Consider the following 15008-nt stretch of genomic DNA (forward strand, 5'->3'; position numbering starts at 1 on the left):
GCAGACGCTTTATCATCTGAGCCCCCAGGGAAGTACGATTCAGCAACTCTCTCTTAGTCTGCCTGTGTGTCTATCCATGTGTACTGTACTCTTTTTCCTCCCAATAAATACTTTACTTGTCTCACCACTTCCTGTCTTTGTGGGAATTTTTTCTGCAAAACTGAAGGTCCAGGGCCTTGTCACTGACCGCTAGTCTATTGGCTAGGATTCAGTGTTTTCACTGCCACAACTTAAACTCTGGCCAGGAACCGAAGCCCCGCTTCAAGCTGCTGCAGGTCGAGCTGACCTGAGATCAATTAGAAGTGTGAGAAATAAGTTTCTGTTGTCTATGAGGCACCTATGGTATTCTGTTAGAGAAGCCCAAAGGGACTAAAACATTTAAATATCTCAATTCCCTAAATCATATCTATTTTAGACATTCAATTGTCCCCAAAACAGCCAGGTTAATAGGTCTGTGGTGTCTTGGCAACTTCACATTCCTTCTTATTAATCCTCATCATCCATCCTTACCATCACTAACTACAACTCTCTAGGTCTCTTGGTCTTCATAAATGAAGTGTGAGAACACATATGATTTTTCCTATCCCAAACCAAAATCACTTCTCTTTCACCATTCCACACCTTTAGGGTAGTTAAAAGTTATCTTTTGGAAATGCAGATCTAATCCAGGGCCCTGCCTCCTTCAGTGGCTCCTCATATTTCTTATAATGTTTCTAAATTCCCTACAGAGGTTGACCAGGCCCTTTGTAATCTGGTCAGAGTTGACTTCACTAGCTCCATGTCTGAACTTTTGTCCCTTCCCATTCTATGCTTTGCAAGAGTGCATGTTCAGTCAGTCTCATCCCACTCTTTGCAACCCCATGGACTGTAACCCGCCAAGGTTCTCTGTCCATAGCATTTCTCAGGCAAGAATACTGGAGCGGGTTGCCATTACCTCAATCGGGGAATTTTCCTGACCCAGGGATCCAACCAGTGTCTCCTGCATCTTTTGCATTGGAAGGCGAATTCTTTACCACTAAGCCATCTGGGAAGCCATTCTATACTTTGCTATGCTGTGCTTAGTTGTTCTAGTCGTTCAGTCGTGTCTGACTCTTTGTGACCCCATGGACTGTAGCCCACCAGGCTCCTCTGTCCATGGGGATTCTCCAGGCATGAATACTAGAGTTCTATATTTTAGGCAAATGGAAGATGATTCGCCCCTCCCAGCCACAGACATTACTTCCTCCAGAAGCTTTCTCTGGCACCAACTTCTTCATGGTCATAACAGACTATTATAGTCCTTAGGCATTTATAACTGTGAAGTCCACTGGATTAAACTCTTTGAAAACAGAGCTGTTGGGGCCCAGTGCAGGCCATACAAGATGAATACTTGGACCACCCTCTTAGTCTCCTTGAAAGCAGGAAACAAATCTCCCCTGTGGAAGGTGCCCTTCCTGTACTGGAAGGTAGAAAGACATCCTTCTCTCAGAGATAGGAAATTCGGGGCCCAGAAGACTATAAGCAAGCCGTGTTACTTCTTTACTAATCTACTACCCAAGCCCAAACTTTGCTTAAATTCCTTACTAATTAAGTACCCAGACCCAAGTTTCTTTGTGCCATCAATTCCTCTCAAATTTGGTATTATGCAGGGCCCTGTTGGGATCCTTAGCTTTTCTGTGTCCCTCACTTTTCTGATTATCGGAAACAGCCTTCACTAAGCCTCTGTGACCTTCCCTGAGTTCCAATGGGCAGATCCAAGCAGTTGCTAATTAGGGAAGGGAGGGGTGGTGAGACCAGGGAGAAACAGTCAAGAGCAGTCTTGGGGCAAGGTCCTGTTTCCCCATCAAGTCTGCATGCTCAGTTGCTTCAGTCATGTTGACTCTTTGCGACCCTATGGACTGTAGTCTGCCAGGCTCCTCTGTTCATGGGATTTCCCAGGCAAGAATACTGGAGTGGGGTGCCATTTCCGCCTCCAGGAGATCTACCTGACCCAGCGATCAAACCTGCATCTCCTGTGTCTCCTGCATTTCAGGAGGATTCTTTACCCACTGAGCCACCTAGGAAGCCCAACAGTATCTTTGAGCTGTTTTGCAGGAAGTGAAACCCCTTCTAGGTGGGGGAAGTTATGGTATGCTGTCCACAAGCATATAGACCCCCAGAGCAGTTGGACCTGAAGGTTGTCAATGTTGACTCCTATTTGTGGTTGTTCAGTCGCTTAGCTGTGTGTCTGACTCTTTGCGACCCCGTGGACAACAGCACACCAGGCTTCCTTGTCCTTCACCATCTCTAGGAGTTTGCTCAAATGCATGTCCATTGAGTTGATGATGCCATCCAACCACCTCATCCTCGGTTGCCACCTTCTCCTCCTGCCCTCAATCTCTGTCAGCAGCAGGATCTTTTCCAGTGACTCCTATTTACCTCACCACCAACCCATCGGAAGAACTGTCCACAAGCTGATCACACCCTTTTTTACCACAAAACTTGTCACTATCTTGCCCAAGTTAGGACACGTGGTTTTGAGGACAGGAGCCTGACATGTCTCCCTTTGCCTGGCAAAGCAATAAAGCTATCCTTTGCTACTTCACCCAAAAATCTGTCTCCAAGATTTGATTCAGCACCAGTATACATGGAAGCTGAGCTTTCAGCATCAAATTTATTATCTAAAAGCTTAAAAGCATGAATAAAATTTAAATCTTTTCTACTGCTAATCTGTCTTGTGTCAACTTTATCAGTCTAGCCACAAGGACTCAAGAGGGATGGATAAAAGTGGAAATTTCTCCCTCCCCAAAAGAGACCATATCTCCAGCATATGGTAGGTTCTCAATAAATACTTATTAGTTGGTTATTATAAATAACATTAGCTACCATACTGAGTGCATTCTCTGCACCAGGCACTGTGCTATGGGTTTTTCCGCACAGCAATCCCTCAACAATCAATGAGGCTTGCGTAAAAGCCTACAAGCTAGTAACATCTAGTAAGTGCTTACCATAACCCAGGACTGTGCTGAGAAAAACATTAGCTCATTTAATCCTATGAACAATCCTATAAAATGGGTATTATTCATATTAGTCCCATTTACAGCTGAGGAAAGGGACTCAAAGAGGCTAAAAGGTAGGGATGGAAACAGAATGAGTCTTTCTCTCTCAAAAGTCCATGCTTCTAACAATTATGATACACAAACCTCCCCAACTAAGTTCTGTCTTCTTATCTACAACCCATTTCATACAATCCTGACACAGGTTCTCACATGTTCCAGATTAGCCTGTTTTGAAATTGAGCAAGGCCCTGAGGGACCCTCCCGGGTTCATGTCCCTACTTCTTGTTTCTAGAAAAAGCTTTAGCCTCCGAGGCCTTCCCAAATTCCAAAGAGCAGTCTCAAACAGCTAATAACTACAGATGTGAGAAAATGCAGAAACCAAGGAACATTGGTCAAGCAAGAAAATAACATAGCCACAGGACTCCTAGTCCCTCCTGAATGGATATAGTTAACAACCTAATGTCCTTGAGTTGTTTTAAAGAAACCAGAACCTCAAGGGATAGAAACTGCTAACCACAAACATACAGATCCTAGACTGGCTGGAACAAGACAGAGGATTGAGATTTCTAAAATATCACTATGTTACCTCACCAGCAACCAAACAGAAGAGATCCACAAGCTAACCATGCACCCTGAGACTCTCATCTCAAATGCGGAATTTAAAAATCTTTGCCTGAAAGCCATCAGGGAGTTTGGGTCTTTTGGTCATTAACTGCCTGTTCTCCCTGCTTGTTGTTGTTCAGTCACCAAGTTGTGTCCAACTCTTCGAGACCCCATGGACTGCAGCATGCCAGGCCTCCCTGTCGCTCACCATCTCCCAGAGTTTGCCCAAGTTCACGTCCATTCCATCAGTGATGCCATCCAACCACCTCATCCTCTGTCACCCTCTTCTCCTCTGCCTGCTTGATGCCCTGCAAATAAAAGCTGTACTTTCCTCCACCACAACCCAGTGTCAGTGGATTGGCTTTGCTGCATGTCAGGCAAGTGAACCCAAGTTCAGTTCAGCAACAAGTTCACAAAGCGGGGGAAAAAAAAAAAAACACAAAAATCAGTGTGAGTCTGAATTGCACAATAAACTTATTTTATTCACTTTCTGGACCCAAACACTCACCTGTGAGTGTTTGGGTCAGTATCATTTCCTTTAAATGATACTGAGAACGTGGCTGGTAGTTTTAAAGGAGAAGGGGAGCAACTCTGATATTCTAATTCAGAGGTTCTTTCTTTGCAAAGTTTCTACTATTTAGCCAAGCATTTAAGGAGAGAAACAGGTCAAACCCCAAGGAGAGGACAAGTGATTGGATGGTTGGCCGATATACGGAACAATAAAAGAAAAGTCACCATCAGAGTCATACCATATAAGCCTCTTTCAAGGCAGTATTTCTTAACCTCAGTTTCCTTTGCTGTGAAATGGCGATAACAAAAGCACCCACTTCACAGGATCACTGGAAAGATTACACAAGGTAATACATGTAAAGCACTCAGGCTGTCAGTAAGCACTTAATCAATTTCAGCTATATTATTATAGTTGGGGTTTGAGACTTCTGAAAGGCTAATGAAAGCTACAGATCTCTGAACCCATAATTCTGACCTAGGGTCAAGCTCCAGGTCCATGGAGAGAATTCCTAGGGTCAAGCTCCAGGTCCATGCGGAGAAAACAAAGTTGATGAAGTTCCCAAATGACGTTAATGCTAAAGACTCAAGAGTCCAGAAATAAAGAAAGGAATGGCCTGATCAGGTGGAAGTCTTGAAAACAAAACATGAAGATGTGGTTATAAAATGAGGAACTAACAAACAACAGGAGCAAGCAACATTCATATTGCAATAAACATGGGAGACAATTTCATTAAATTCTGCAAATATAAAACATTTGCATCCCACCTGTTAGTAACAGTAATTATGTTCAACAAAAACTTAAAAGAGTATTATATTAGCTTCAAAATTAGCAAGAGATATCAGTAGAAAAGACAGTGATAAAACAATCAAGTACCAGAGGAAGAGAGAAAGGCAGTGTGACTTGGAGAAGTATCCCTAAACCTAACAGTAGGTTTGTATATAGAAATTTGTTCTCTCTTCTCCAATCTTCCCTAGCTCCTGGAGTCCCCACTCTTGGCGGGATAAACACTGGTCACTGCTACTATTGCCCAGCCTTTCCCCTCTTCTAGGGAACCCAGATCGCTCACAACTTCTTCGGAAAATGAACAAAAGAACGGAGATCAGGTTATGTTGAAGGAAGGAAGCCGATACAGAGTACCTAACAATATGGGAAGCACGGAGCCTGTCATTACCTTATATCTGAATCTGATTAGTGGGAAAAAGAGTTGGAAGAAGGGAATTGACAGAACGGGATAAAGGGATGGGAAAGAAAAAGGACCAGCTGGTAAGAGATGGAGGTTAAGAGAGTTCCAGGACTGGAGAACGCATGGGATCTGAAAGAGATCGCCAGCAAGGGTAGGAGGGGATGAAAGCCAGAGATGGGGACAGGAGGTGGGAGAGGGTACGTAAGGAGAGAACGGACTGTGCCGGAGCCTGAGATCCCGGCAGGAAGAGAGGACTGCAGCGCGCTTACCTTGCTACGCCCCCCGGAGGCGACGCGCTGCTGCGAGCTGGGGCCCGGGAAAGACTGGGAAGGGACGTTCAGCATCCTGGACCCCTGGCCCGGGCCTTACCCGGGGTCCGCCGCCCGACTCGACAGCTCAGCTCAACGCCTGTGGAGTAACACCTCCCGCTCCGGCTCCGAGGCCGGGCAGAGGCCAAGCCCCCGACCCACTTCCGGGGTCGTCCAGGGTGAGGCGCGCCATGACGCAGCACGTCGAGGCTGCGTGAGGCGGAGCCAACAGGGCGAATGGAGAGCGGGCAGGGTTGGAACCAGTGCAAACTACGCATGCCTCATTCGTCCTGCACCCTGAATTTCAGCACTGCAAGGAGGTGACAGCTATTCTGTGGAAAGATTAAAGAGTGAAACTGTTGCTAAGCCTTGGTGCTGACCGAATCTGAGAATAAATTTCTAGAGATGCCTGTGAACCCAGAACACAACTGTCTGTCCATTGTTAAAGCACTACCATCACGCTGCTTGAAATATGGAATAAAATAACACTATTAAGGCATTTTGATTTGCCAGAAACTCTCTTTTAAGGAAGGCACCAATCTGTACAGAAAAGAGAACTTTTAAGAGCTGAGATGTCAAATGCAAACAGGCACTCCTGTGAGGTGCAGAGAACACTTAACCTTTAGGAACTCTCGCTAATGACTAGTGAACGAGTTGAAGAGGTTAGTAAAGTCTTGCTCTGCTCCATTCACCCACTGACAAGGTCTTCCTCATCTAACTTCCTCTCTTTCTTGAAAGATAGAGCGAAATGTAGACTAATGCAGCTTACCCCCGAATGTTGTGTTGCATAGTTAGCCAAGTTTAAGAGTCAGATAGGTTTAGTTTCATGGCAGCCATGAAATTAAAAGACGCTTACTCCTTGGAAGGAAAGTTATGACCAACCTAGACAGCATATTAAAAAGCAGAGACATTACTTTGCCAACAAAGGTCCAACTAGTCAAGGCTATGGTTTTTCCAGTGGTCATGTATGGATGTGAGAGTTGGACTGTGAAGAAAGCTGAGCGCCGAAGAATTGATGCTTTTGAACTGTGTTGTTGGAGAAGACTCTTGAGAGTCCGTTGGACTGCAAGGAGATCCAACCAGTCCATTCTAAAGGAGATCAGTCCTGGGTGTTCTTTGGAAGGACTGATGCTAAAGCTGAAACTCCAGTACTTTGGCCACCTCATGCAAAGAGTTGACTCATTGGAAAAGACTCTGATGCTGGGAGGGATTGGGGGCAGGAGGAGAAGGTGACGACAGAGGATGAGATGGCTGGATGGCATCACTGACTCGATGGACATGAGTCTGAGTAAACTCCAGGAGCTGGTGATGGACAGGGAGGCCTGGCGTGCTGCGATTCATGGGGTCGCAAAGAGTCTGACACGACTGAGGGACTGAACTGAACTGAACTGAACTGAGGTTTAGTTTGGATGCCACCCCTGGGGTTAATAAATGAGCAACCTTATGCAGGTTACTTTAATATCTCAATGCCTCATTTTCCACTTACACAATGGGTTTAGGTTTTACTTAGTAAGGATTAAGTGAGATGTCTGGCTAATGGTAGGCACTCAATAAATGTGACTGTGGCTCTTAATACTATTCCAACACATTAATAACAGCAGCACAAATACTGTGCAGGCAAACACCAGTATCTAATGCTCAAGGTCCATGTTGGTGATCTGGTGGGGTTTTGCATATCTATTGAGGAACACATACATCCTGAGAGTAGAATCCAGTGAAAGGAAAGTTTTCAAGAGAAGAAATATAGTTCTAAGTAACTCTCTCTATCCTCTTTCCATAACTAATTTTTCCTGACTCTGAAACATGGTTTGAACTTGTTCTATTTCAATTGCCTTGTTCTTAAAGTGCCTGTAAATCAATGATTGTAAGGGGGCATTTCTTAGCTAAGCAATGGAAACACTTGTATTTCAGCTACTTGTAATTGAAAAGACTGTATTTGAGCTAAAAGAATTTCATGATCATAATTACTATGTTACCTCTATCTACCATGCAAAGTGCTTCTGTTTTCTCTTTCATTAAAAAAAAGGATGTATTCTTCTATAAAAATTTTTTAAGCTAATCACTAAGAATTTCTTATTTCACTTCCCAGGAGAAAATTTTTTACATGAGAATATAGGACCTGGGAACCAGAGCAATGGAAGGTGATATTATTGGAGAATGTTTCCTATCTGCCACATTTCTTAGCTCCCTTGTGTACTGAAATGAAAAAATGATTATCAAATTCTGGCATTTTGTCTCCCCCTTTTTAGACTCCACTTAAGTAAGATGTTTTGTTTTAACTCTGGGGATCCCTCAGTGTGGTGCCATAAGTACTAAACACCCATGCTATTTTACTACTGAATTTAAGGGCAGCAGAAGAGTATTAAAGTGAGAATAACTTGACTCACCATTCATTAAAATTGCTAAAATTTAATATTCCTAACATTGATTCCCAATCTTAATTATAGACAATGTTTACAATCTTTTTCACCATCTGCTGGCTAATACATAATAGTAACATGTGATTGATAACATAAGGTGATTTTCCTCATTACCTAATAAGATAATACACATCTGTAACTACAACATCTAATGGGGATCAGTAGGAAATACCAGATATTACAAAACTCAGTCTTGAAAATTAAATATTGTTATTCTTTGAAAAATCATACATAAATGTTTTCAAAATTATAAACAAAGATAAATTTGTAATTTGAGGAAGCAATCTAAATTATCTTTTGTAAGCTCCAAATGTTTACAATACAATCAAAACACTTGTAAACAGAACCTATTTTTAAATTCCAACATTGTATTATAGTGTAGGGATAAAAAAGGCCCAACTACCATAGTAATTACTAAATATTTCATTTTATTAATAACTTATATACAAATAAATTAATTTTAAAAGGATTATGATACATTTGTACACTAATCTAATTTGTACCTACAAACTTTGAATGTCATCAAAACTAATCAGGTTAATTTTCACAGATCAGCTCCTCAGTTTCGTCTTCACTATCAGAATCTTCATAAAATGAAATTGTGGCTTGAATTGGAAAATTTTTCAGAAGAGCTTCTGCTTCTTGATATAAGTAATCATAACACTTTGATTTTGGCCAAAATAGTCTGAAAGAAGCAGACAACATAATATGCTTTATTTTTTTTTCCACATTCAGAATCTTTGTTCTCATGAAATGCTCAAATTTCAAGAGCTCCATATATTTATCAACTGATTTATGCATTTAAATAGAGTTTAAAATGCTGGTGTTACAGCCTTCATGGAGTCTATTTGATAAAGTATCAATAATTGATTCACTGTTTTAAATCTTTATCCAAGTTATAAGTTGGATCACATTCACATTAAACCCTCCATGAGCTTAAGATCAATATTTAGATAGCTTACTTCAGGCATTATGGATATACTTATTCTTACAAAATACAGAAGAAAGTTTATCTTCCAATTTCCAAATTCCTCTGGGGAAAAAATGAATCCTACCATGACATTAAATATTGGGATGATAAAAACTTTATAAAGATGACAAAATATTATGCACCTTACACAAAGGCAGAAATTACCTAGCATCTTGTTTGACACTCAGACTTAGTTTGTAGATGTAGATGGAACCAAATCAAGTTTAGAAACATATAAAAAGCAACTTTTTCAAAAGGCTATCTCTGACCCCAACCTTGATCCCATCTCTCTCCCTTTTCCCCACCCAACTAAATTTGGGAACAGTATGTTGAGATATTGAAAATAATACTGATTTTGTGCAAATAATTTGCATGTAAATGTGATTACCTTAAAATTTCAAATTTACAACAAATATTAATCTTACCATCTGATCTTCTATTATTTTTCATTCAGGGGAAATAAAAGGATAAGGTTGCACCACCAACTAGAGTGCCTGGTATTTTAGTGTACAATAAATAGCCTCATGTGTCCAAATCAGATTGATTCTAACAAAGAGAAAATTTCATTATATTCAGTATGCTTCATTTTAAAAAGCAAAAATATAGGCAATGTAGTTGATAAATGTTTCTAGCCAAACAGTTAAGTTTATAAATTGGGTGCCTAAATAAGCAATATCAGTCATCCTATAAATATTTTAGTAATCTCTTATGCCAATCATAACTCATAATTCAAAGACAGATAAATCATGATCCCTATCTTCAAGAAGTTTATAATTGAGTAAAAAGAATCAGAAACACACAATAATATACAAGATAGAACTTAAAGAGAAATACAAAGAAATGGCTACATTAGTTCAGAAAAGAAATTGCTCCTAAAAAATGCAATTGATTTTCTAATGTGTAAAACTGTCAAACCCAAAGAATGTTGTTTAATTATTTTCACACTCTGTCTCCCCAGAATCTCTCACTGGCCATTTTTCTTACAGGGACTTTACACTTTGCTGACTTCTTCCCTGTTCTGTTTAATTCTTCCCAGTCAGGTTTGTGTACCTCTCTTTCTCTGTAGACAGGTTAGATGCTGGCCTTCCCCCAGCATCTTATCAAGAATGATCATCTTTCCTTTTTCACTCCTCCAGATGACCTGACTCACTGCCATGATTCCCCTGTTTATTTACCAAAGCCTCCTAAGTCTGTATTTTCACTTAAGAACTGGACTCTGGACCACTGACCTGTATATGCAGCTCTTTACTGGACAGATCTATTTGGAGGCCCCATAAGCACATGAAATATGACAAATGGGAACTCTGACATGCTATCTTGTTCCCAAGTTATCTTTTAAGCCTTAATTTCCATTTCATTAGTATAACATTCACCTGGTCATCAGCCACCAACCTGGGAACCATTCTGTCTTTTTACTTCTATTTACCTACCATATCCAATACATCATAAGCCTAAGCCTAATCTACTCTGTCAACTAAGAATTCCCCAAATTCACCCAGTTCCATCAATGCCTTAATTGCAATAACTTCCAGTTTCACTTTTGATGTTCTAACTAAGGCTGTATACAATTTCCTTACTGATTTTTCTGAAGCATAAATCTGATCACATTATTTTAATTAAAATCCTTGAGTAACCCCCAATACCACCTACAGAATAAAGTCCATAAGTTCCCAATGCCATACACAGGAGCAGGACAAAAGTCTTGTACCAAGGTGTACAAGATCTGCTCTGGCTTCCCTGCTGGAGTAACCACAGCTCCACACACTCAAATGCCAGTTCCTTGATGCTCCCAGAAGGAACTGTGCTATTCTTTTTCCTCTCAATGTCTTCTGCCCCACCCCACAAGTTCTCCACTGGGTTAACCTCAAGACTCAGCCAGGTAATCACATCTACGATACACAGTTCCCTGACACTTTCCCACCTCCCCCCTCCTGGTAGAGTTAGTCATAAAATTGACCAAAGTAAACCATTATAACACTTCCAAAGGGCTATGATTATCTCTTCCCATGTTCTTCACTAGTGATAGCAAAGGGTAGGAAATTAATCAACACTAATTGACTACTATGGTCTTCCCCCGGTGGCTCACATGGTAAAGAATCTACCTGCAATGCAGGACACCCGGTTGGATTCCTGGGTCAGGAAGATCCCCTGGAAAAGAGAATGGCTACCCACTCCAGTATTCTTGCCTAGAGAATTCCATAGACAGAGGAGTCTGGCAGGCTACAGTCTATGGGATTGCAAACAGTAGGACACAACTGAGAGACTAACACTTATTGACTACTACGTGCTATTATAAACACATGCACATTCTACAAACTTTATACAGCTCTTCATTTAACAGCTCTCTAAAGCAGGCAATGAAGACTTAAGCTTTCACCTGATTAAAAGCTACTAATCATCTTGCAGGAAGACTGACTTCCTGTGGCTAGGAACAGCAAACTAGCTCTTAATTGTTAGGTCAAATAACTTTCGATCGCTTTTACGGTCCTGTAATCTTTGGGATTTTCATTACGTTTCCATTTTCTCTTCCGTCTCAAGTTCCATTTGTTGATTTGTTCGGTTTGCTGTAAACCGCAATTGCGAACACCATTCTTGATTCTGATTTGCAAAAAAGAATATTTCCATTCAGCCTGGTGTGAAGCCAGTTTCACTCAAACCTTTTGGCATTAAAAAGAAATTGTTTCGCAGGCACAAGACGTCATCACTCTACTTTTACTAATGCTACCGCGTTCCCTCTTCATAATAGATATTGTAAAGCGCTTACTGAGTGGGCACTGATTAACCGTTCTTTAGGATGAGAGCGTGAACTACATTTTTCAACTCCCTGAGCAAAGGACCTCTGAGACTAGGAAGATAAATCTTGAAGGTAGATTTTTCCAAGAGAGAAAAACTTCGGGATCAGCTGCTGAGCAGGGCTGTGCGAGACCCTTCCCTGGAGCTGCTGGAGCCCTTCGATGAGGCCCGTCACTCACCTGACTGGGTGTCTGTATTGGGAAAGCTTTCCTGAGGCGTCCGTTATTCCGGGGCCATCTGGCATCTGAGGGGGTGTAAGGAAACGGATCGCAGTTATCACTCACCCCTTTCTAAAAAACTGCAAACCCGGGCGACCAAGCGTTCCTCCTGTCGGCAGGGAATGTGACCCCGGGGGCTCAGAAGCCTCCCTCCCGGCTCGATCCTCGCGTCCCGGGAGCGGCGGACGCACTCACCGCACAGCACAGACAAGGCCACCGGTAGGGCCACCTGCTGGTGCGGTAATACGCCAGGGGCAGGCCAGGCGCGCGTCTCCCTGGGGTCCCGCGTACCCTGCGCGGGTCGATCAACGGAGCCCCTGGGAGGCGCGGCCCGCCACGCGCGGTTCACTCACCGCCTCCACGGCGTTGTGCGGCGCCTCCTGCTCCTTCTCTCCTCCGTCGTCAATCCACGGTCTCCAGAAGACTGCGGATCTGCGAGGTGGGGAGCACAAGACGCGCAGAGAAGATGCGAACCTAGACCCAGGAGACCTGACCGCAGCTGAGCCAGGGCAGGGTGGGTGTGGGGCTGGAAGATCCGAGGGGAGGAGCCGGGAAGGGGCAGGCGGGAGGGATGGAGCGGGGTAAGCGCGAGGCGGGGCCAAGGCGTTGTACCCGGAGTCCGCGCCCCTGTGCTGCATCGGAAGATCTGGAGCTGGCGGCGGGCGACAGAGGTGCACGCACTGGCCGCTTCCATTCTCCGTACGTTTCGCGATCTCCATGGACAGGCTGGCCCCTGGCACCCACCTGGCCCGAACCCAAAGCTTTATATAGCCCCCGGGTCCCGGAGCATCTTTACACGCTCGCTCCCTGTCTCCCCTGCTGGCGGAGTAAACAAAAAGGCTGCGCGTGAAGGCGCAGCGGCCCGAACCCCGGGGACGAACGCGTGCAACTCCCAAATGGCCTGGGAAGCTGTTTTGCCAAGCGACTGTTAATCACTCTTTCACCCTTGGCTGCGGGGGTGGGGTGGGATACAACATTCCTCAGAGCATCCAATTTCCAAGTGATGAGGCTAGGAGGGATTAAACCTAAGCGATTCTACACGTTTTGTGTATTTCTGCAAAAAAGGCCAAGAGGCAGGTCATTGCTCCATCGTCCCATGGCTTTTGGCCTTCGGCAAATGCCACTGGCTCTGGACTCCTTAGGAAAGGAATATTGGTTGGTTTTTTGTTTTTTTTTTTAGTTCCTTGTTTCTTTTTTAAAAATATATTTTAAAACGATTTGTTTGGCTGCACCAGGTGGTAGTTTCAGCGTGTGGGATCTAGTCTCCAGACCAGGGATGGAACCGGGTCCGCTTGTATCCGGAGCCTGGCGTTGCAGCCATTGGATTACCAGGCAAGTCCCTTGTTTGTTTGAACCTAGGAAGTCCTAGGTTCCTACATCTGCCTATTATTATTTGAAGATGAAAGAGTTGCAAGAACTGAATTATAAAAGGCATGTTCCGACCTAGAGGACCAGAGAGTGGAGTCATAGGATTTGGGCCTAGAGCTCTTCCAACATCTTATCAGTGTCCTCCAAAATAAGTCTTGAGTGTCATCTATACAATTCTGTCACTCTTGGAATTGTGCCACTCAATGATAATTAGCAAATTCTTTTGTGGTTGATGGTTGTGTGTAGAATAATAATGAAGTCTTAAAAGTTATAATGTAGAACCAGTTAATCAACCCCTCTGTGCCTGTGTCTCTTATTTAAGTTACTTCTTACTTATCATAGAGGTCCATGAAACTTGTCATAATTTTTGTTCAAAATAGCTGAACTTCCTCTTGAAAGTTGTAGAGAAAAACCCCAAATGTAAACTGTAATGTTTCTGCTATTCATTCAATTACTGTGTAGGAAAGAAATCCATCCAATTAATACCCAAGAATCTATAATGACCTACCTGTCAGAAAGGTGAAATAGGGTTTGCTTCAGATAATGAAATCAGTAAGGATAGGTATCTAATGCATGTTTCAGTGCCCTAGATTTACTGTTAGGCTAAATAAAATAAAACTTACAGAATAGTTGCTACAGTGCCTGACACACAGTAAGCTCTCTATAAATTTTAAGTTATATGAAAAATGTAACCCTTAGCAGATGCTAAACTATCTGAGGAAAAGGCTTATCATTTCCATTTTGTAAACATCTTTTAGGGTGTCTATAATGTGCTAAGTTCTGTGTTTTCCATATATTATTGCAGTAAGATAACCCCCTATTCTCAAGAGGATTACAGCCGTGGCCATCTATGGCTATCACAGTGGCTGTATGAGCAAAGGTTTTTAAAAATTGCCACATTCAATAGCAAAAGCACATTTTAAGCCAAGAAGTAATATCAGGAGAGAATTGATGTGCGTCAAAACTAGAAAACCTTCTTAAAGTAAAAGAAACCAAAATTGGGATTTCAAGAAGGATCAGTTGAGGACTAATGGACTGTGTGTGTGTGTGTGTGTGTGTGTGATGCAAGAGTGGAAGGACCAGTGCTTCACGGGGTTAGGTGTTGCTGGAGCAGAGATGCTGTTGAGGAGAGTGAAAAGGCCTGGAGTATTAAGAGTCTAATATACCATGACAAAGCATTTCAGTGTTATTCTGTAAGCACTGGTGAGAGATTTTAACAGGAGAGTGGAATAAACAAAGTTTGTTTTATAAAAGTTACTCTGATAGCCATATGGACTTAGGGAAGCCTGATCCTAGAGACAAGGAAATCATTTACAAACTCACTGAAATAGTTCAGGCAACAGATAATGAGAAGATGTATACTAAGGATGGAAATAAAAGAAAATATTTGAGGGATACTTGGAAACTGAATCTGTAGAACTACCTGAATCAGGAATGTGGGTGGACATGAACGTGAAGTCTAGATATGCTTCCAGGTGCCTAGCCTGCTTGAGTGGGTAGATATTGATGGCTCAGAAAACACAAAGAAAATGGAATAGAGGAATAAGAGCAGGTGAGAAGAGCATGTTCCTTCATTCTGTTAATAGTGCTCAGGGAAACAGCAATGAATTTGGTTTT

The 15008-nt window shown here is 42.6% G+C and overlaps 2 protein-coding genes across 4 annotated transcripts in view; both read right to left on the reverse strand.

Moving 5' to 3' along the window:
* The window catches only part of LOC113898403 (cytochrome b5 reductase 4), a 115197-nt gene extending 109394 nt beyond the window's left edge, over positions 1-5803 (reverse strand). For 2 of the 3 annotated variants that reach the window (XM_027551475.1, XM_027551477.1), the window contains exon 1: positions 5584-5803. In XM_027551475.1, coding sequence (XP_027407276.1) covers positions 5584-5658 — 75 coding nt within the window. In that variant the 5' untranslated portion in view covers positions 5659-5803. The remainder of the gene's footprint in view (positions 1-5583) is intronic. The other variant, XM_027551474.1, reaches the window with a different exon arrangement.
* Positions 5804-8449: 2646 nt separating this feature from the next.
* Positions 8450-12937, reverse strand: RIPPLY2 (ripply transcriptional repressor 2). Its single transcript, XM_027551478.1, has 3 exons — positions 12377-12937; positions 11985-12049; positions 8450-8727 (listed from the first exon to the last, which is right to left on the reverse strand). Exons 1-3 carry the CDS (start codon positions 12740-12742, stop codon positions 8580-8582), a joined length of 579 nt encoding a protein of 192 aa, XP_027407279.1. The 5' UTR covers positions 12743-12937; the 3' UTR covers positions 8450-8579.
* Positions 12938-15008: the final 2071 nt, after the last annotated feature.

The sequence above is a fragment of the Bos indicus x Bos taurus genome, chromosome 9 (assembly GCF_003369695.1).
Source record: "Bos indicus x Bos taurus breed Angus x Brahman F1 hybrid chromosome 9, Bos_hybrid_MaternalHap_v2.0, whole genome shotgun sequence".
Classification (NCBI taxonomy): domain Eukaryota; kingdom Metazoa; phylum Chordata; class Mammalia; order Artiodactyla; family Bovidae; genus Bos; species Bos indicus x Bos taurus.